Here is a 5,967-nt window from a genome sequence, read left to right as displayed (position 1 = left end):
GGTCCCAACGTGACCTTGCCTGTTGTTTAAATAGAAGTGCTTTGGGTTCTGATTAAGGATGGACTGATCAGAGTAACAAGGAATTTGGGATATCATGCCATAGAAACCTGGCCTGGGGGAGACCGTCAAATCTGCAGAGTAACAGACTGAGCGGCTGGCAAGCTGCCTGTTCCACATAGCCGTACACTTACATTCTGTGATCCCCAATTTCCTCTGTAACAGAGGGATGTTGGCAACTGGAAAAGTGGGAGCCAGTAGGAAATGCCCCTTGCCTATTAAAATGTTATAACCATCATATCATGCTGCCCTGTCACACCTACCCCCTTACTCTCTATGACCCCCAAATTCTCTGTAAGAAAAGGGAAATGTGACAGCATGTGTAGGACTCCAGTGGCTAACTCCCCCTAAAATTTCATCACTACAGCACAATCACAAAATACAAAAAACAATATTTGTCACACTGTGCTACCCTGAAACACAGCTAGCCACTTACCTTCTGTCTGTGAACCCTGATTTCTTTAACAGTGAAGTAAGAGAATGCAGAATAAGTGGGGGACTTTTGTGGCTAACACCTCCCCCCCCCCCCCCCACTAAAATTTTATCACTCTTACTATACCATTGCGCCCTGTCACATAAATGTCTGCGTATGTTTTTTGAATCCAAATTTCTCCTGAAAGGGGAGCTGTATAATAAAATGTAGGATATATGGGGGACGCATTGTGGCTAACTTCCCTAAAATTGTATTGCTGCGGCACCATCACAGGATAAGAAAAACTATACCTATCTATGTCCCACTTACCTTCTGTGAACCCTAATTTTTTTTAGGAATGGGGAGATGGAGGGACCTGAAGATGTGTTAGTAAGAACACGGACCCCTTGGCTGTCACATGGATTGTATTTCTCTGGAAAAATCCAATGCAGACATTCTTTGTCATCCCTTATTTGTTGCATGTATTTTAAAATAACTAGAAACATTTCAATTTAATTTTAAGTTAAAATTATTCTAGTTTTAAACATCTTTAATGTTTTGTTTGCATTGTGGCCCACAAGTTTTACCCCAATGTCAACAGCAGTCCCCAGATGAAAAAAGGTTGGGCATCACTGATAGACAAATTGTCAAAAGATACATTGACTGTTCATTTAAGCTTTTCTTTTGATCTCTGAATGCTGCCTCTCTTTTCTTTGTTGTGAACTGTACCTGAATGAGCTATTCTAGCATAGCTCCCAATGTGCAATGCTTTACATTACACAAAAACATTCAACCCATTTAAACAGATATTATTTTGCTAAAGGGAGGGGAAAAAACTTGGTCAACATGGTCAAGCGCTTAAAATATTTCAGAATGGAATAAGGAAACTTGAAATTTGTGAGAAGATTAATTAAAGTATTAACCTGAAAGCTGCAGAGTGGCAAATTCCCAGTTTCTAATCTGAATGTATGGCAGCTGCTTAGAATATCCTGTTCACTATAGGTGTAACCATTGCATTTTTATTACACATGGCATACTTTAATGACAGTTTTGTTAACAGGATTCTCAGCTAATAAATGAAGAAAAAAATAAAAAAATAAACTGTCCCCATTGCAGTAAGACCATTTGTTTCACATTGCCATACATACAAAAGTGTGAAACTACAGATACATCTGGTAACAGACATTTAGCATTTTTTATCCTTTAGACCATTTATTTTTGCTGTTTATAGTTAAATCAATAATCACCAAAATAGAAGATGTTAATTATAGTTATGAACTTAATCAGGAATTTACAAGGCATCTTTATAGGATATCCATTGCAGTTCAAACGTTTTAAATAGATAAATACATCAAACAATAGAAAGTAAAAGTAAAGACTCACTGGTAGTTTTAAACTGCAATTTATTTTTATGTAGAAATTATGCTCAAGCACAGCTTAATACAAGATTTACACATAAATACAAAGGACATTAAAATGTGTGTGATACATGTAATCAAGAAGTGCATTATTATAAAGTTCCACCTCTATCTGTGGTAATAAGAATTGTGTTCCTTGTATATAGCAGTGACCATACTTTCTGTATTGTAATCTCCTATAGTGCCAACTGAAAGCCAAGAAGAATTTTATCCTCCCACCATGTTAGGCAATATCCTGCATTAAGTCTGTCACAGTACAGAGCATGTTAACACTTTTTCTGCAATCAGGAGGCAATGGTATTGATTTCCTACTTCAGGTTTGCATAAATTTGTCAGCATCATCCAGGTTAATAGCTGAGCTTATCGGCAGGCATATAACCAGCATCACCGAGAGTCTTTAGACTTACATTACCATTGTGGTGAATCACAAGCTCGGTAATGCTGCCATGGTGAAGATCCATGCGTAGCCAAGCTTCAGGAGGAAGCTGAAGAGCCCTAGGTAATAAAGTAAAAAAGCTGTCAGATGTTTGTCAAGACAAAGCCATAAATTCACTGCTTACATAATTAGTCTTTATAGAAAAGGAAGTCTTATGACCCCCTATTACACAGAAATACCCATGGCTCAAACGTGCCACTTCAAAGCATAGCCAAATCATTTTCAAGTTATGAGACTACATGCACCTCTATTGTTTTTGGACAATTGGAATAATTTTAACCATAAAATTTTTGTAGTAGTATACCCAGACCTAAGAAAATACTGTCAGTATAACTATCTAATCCATTGCACAAAGTGGTCCTCCAGAATATACATTGGAAATACAAGTTAAAACAGACTTGGGTTTCAATCACTCAGTACACATGAAAAATTTAAAGATTCCCTCCACTTTAGAAACCAGACATGCCAAGCCTAAAGGACAGAAGGCATTACCTGCATACAATATAGCGGATAACATTATCATGGCAGACTATGATCTCATAGGTGTCTTCTTTCTGTTCATAGTCAGCACGGTGAATATAGTTTCTGAAAGCAGACTCTATACGTGGTCCATCATTAAAATACTGAAGGAGGAAGAAATGATTAGGTATTTACCAAAGAGCAAAATAAGGAACAAGTTAAGGAGATGCATCACAAACTAGTTTATATTCTCAAGTGTCTAGGGCAGGGGTCGGCAAACTCCGGCCTTTAGGCCAGATACGGCCTAGCTGGTAGTTCGTTCCGGGCTAACACCCCCTGGCCTAATGCTGGCCGGCAAACCGCGGCTCCGGAGGGGCGTTAGGAATTACCGGAGCCCCAGTGCTACCCCCTTGCAGTTGCCCCCCTATTTACCGTGGCTGGCATTGATACTTCCGCCGCCATACATTGGGAAAGCTCCCTGAAGGCAAACCCCTCTCCTCCGCAATGCATATGGAGAAGAGGGATTTCTCTTCAGGGGGTGTTCCCTGGTGGTGGGCAGGTCTAGCCAAGTGTGCTCCCGCCCACCCCATAAACTTTGCTGACCCCTGGTCTAGGGGATTTAGTTTCTCCCCTGTCTGAAGTTAAGGTAGGAGTAGGAAATATTGGTCACATGTAGTCAGCAGTTGAGGCTCATTGCAGGTTAGATCCTTGGAGGTCAGTGAACAAGACTTTACTACCCTGCTCCAAATCTGAATGGGATAGGTAAAGTGCATAGAGCAAACAAAAGCACACCATGTAGTCTCCACGTGCCTGCTTTTTCCAGGGCTGAGGTAGTTTGCCAAGTTATACAAATTAATGCATTATTCACAGAGTTCTGTGGAACCCTAGTATTCCCCCCAGAGGTTGCTAGGGGTTCTTTAAGCAACAAGTACCTCTCAGGTAAGTTCAAGTGTCACCAATTGTGTTTTTAGCCATCAGCATCATTCTTTCTATTGGAAAAAAAAGTCTGATATTGCTGGACACCATGCTCCTATAAATTGAGCTGTGGATATAGTAACTATAGCAGGGGTTCCCTAAACACCTGAAAGTTATGTCAAGAGTTCCCCATTGTTAAAAAGTCAAGAAAGGCTGCATTAGCACATACAGATAACTAGCTTGTCACCAAGGTTCATTACAGAGAAATAAGGACTCACCACAACATCTGGCATCCACTGATCACTTGGTGGATCTGGTCTAATAGGTGCCCCTTCTCTTAGCAAGTCAGAACTAGTTTGTTCTACACCTGTGATGCACAAAATAAATTATCCAATGCTTCCAGGTCAGTAATATCAGGAACGTAGCACTCATTGGTAGCAGGCCTAAACAGATGAAATCTAGCCAAAACATAATACCCACTTGTGATACAAAAGGTAATGGTACTGGCTTGTGGGTTACTTTATTTAAACTAGGAGCACTTCTCTATACTGAGTAATTTTTGGAACTGCATTTACTCAGTTTGATGTAGTGTTAAGGCTTCTGCAACATTCAGAATTACCTTTACCATTCTTTGCAAAACGATGTAGAGGCAGCATAGCTAAATAACCCCCCCCCCCCAACACACACCAGATTTTACTAACATATTTGTAAGAGACTAACTCCAAATCCTATTGTTTCCAATTCATTACCAACAACATGGACCAGCTGAGTTTATAATGTGCCTTTGATTACCAACCAAATTTAACAGCTTGTAATGTCTTTTCTGGTTTCTCTGCTCATGTATCCCCCTTGCCAAGATAACAAAGTTTCCTCTTCTAATGTAATTATACCACACACATTAGGGTCAGAGTACACAAGAGTATCAGACTGCTGGTCCCCCTATACACCAGCCCACAGCCAAAGCCCCACCAGCTATCTCTCCAACATCCCCTGAGTAAGCACTCCTGCAAAACATGTTGAAATGTTAGGTATTATCCATGCAAGAACACTTCCGTTTTCCTTTCCCAAGACTCCCCCCCCCCCCCAGATTTATACCTTTTGAACAACCACCGATTGGCTAACAAATAAACATACTGGTAGTAACTGGCTCCTCTTTCTAGAAAGGTTCTACCTGGCAACAGGGGAGAACTCCCCCACTAAAGGGGCACTACATAGAAAGTTAATTCCACACCCAATTTTGTGAACAGAGCATTTCAGTTCAGAAATCAAATATATGAGAACACACCTTTAAACTGGTGTACTTTTAAAGTAAATATCACTTCATATTCTTACCCTCCAGATGCTTGCCAATTATTTCTGAGGTCTCTTTGGCCCTAGTCATTGTAGAGTTGGTTATGTGATTGTATTTATAACCCAAATTAGCCAGACGCTGACCAGTTAAATTAGCTTGATCACGACCTATAACAAAGAACAGGTATTTAAGTAATATGACCAAGCAGCAATCATTCTATACAAGTCAAAATCATGATCTTGATAAGAAACTTCTGCTCTCTGTCCCTTAACAATCTCTCAAGAACATGATCTACATTGTTACCCTCAAACCATAGGGTGTTCAATTTGGCATTTTGCATGGAGGTGGGTGGACCCTACATTTTGATGACCTACTTTTACACCAGTCACCCATCTTTACTACTGCATAAGTGCAAGGACAGATAAATCAGATTACTAAGAACATGCTATTTAACCTGGTTGGTCATCTGCAAAGAGGGCTAGTTAGACTACCAACAGGTATGTTTACCCCATTTATTACTACACACACTGAAAGCTCTAGATTGTAAATTTGCCAATGGCTTCGTTGTTGTAACATTTACCCACAATGACTTCTGAGGAATGTGACCATAGATTTACTGCCACAGTTCTTCATAGACTGTCAAGTAGGAAACCAAGTGAGATTCTGATCACCAAGATTTAGAATACCCTGGAGTTGCAACCAACCAGGACAGACAGGATTTATAGATTTATCTTCTACTCCAAAATGATTCATCCTAGAACCTCAGACAGGAGCTTCTCTGTTCAAGCAGGAAAGTTGACCGATTCCACTCGTGTCAAGAGTTGGTCTGACTCCTAACCTCCTTTTTGCAAGGCAGAGTATGTCAACCAAATACAGTCTTCTGCCTTTACACATGCACTCAGCAGCAAAACAAACCTCCCTCCCTTACACCCAAACCAAATTGTGAAAAGTGGATTGTCTGGCTTTCCAATGGGGTTGG

At 40.2% G+C, this 5,967-nt stretch overlaps 1 protein-coding gene across 1 annotated transcript in view; it reads right to left on the bottom strand.

Annotated features, from left to right (window-relative positions):
• Positions 1-1,855: 1,855 nt before the first annotated feature.
• The window catches only part of LOC140333791 (serine/threonine-protein phosphatase PGAM5, mitochondrial-like), a 23,688-nt gene continuing 19,576 nt past the window's right edge, over positions 1,856-5,967 (bottom strand). The window contains exons 3-6 of the mRNA XM_072415693.1: positions 5,030-5,155; positions 3,976-4,064; positions 2,816-2,946; positions 1,856-2,382 (exon numbers count right to left, since the gene is read on the bottom strand). Of these exons, the coding sequence (XP_072271794.1) occupies positions 2,235-2,382; positions 2,816-2,946; positions 3,976-4,064; positions 5,030-5,155 (494 nt within the window). The 3' untranslated portion in view covers positions 1,856-2,234. The remainder of the gene's footprint in view (positions 2,383-2,815; positions 2,947-3,975; positions 4,065-5,029; positions 5,156-5,967) is intronic.

The sequence above is a fragment of the Pyxicephalus adspersus genome, chromosome 6, assembly GCF_032062135.1.
Source record: "Pyxicephalus adspersus chromosome 6, UCB_Pads_2.0, whole genome shotgun sequence".
Taxonomy (NCBI): Eukaryota; Metazoa; Chordata; class Amphibia; order Anura; family Pyxicephalidae; genus Pyxicephalus; species Pyxicephalus adspersus.
Note: the sequence above shows the minus strand (reverse complement) of the source record. Positions and strands in the feature narration are given on the sequence as shown.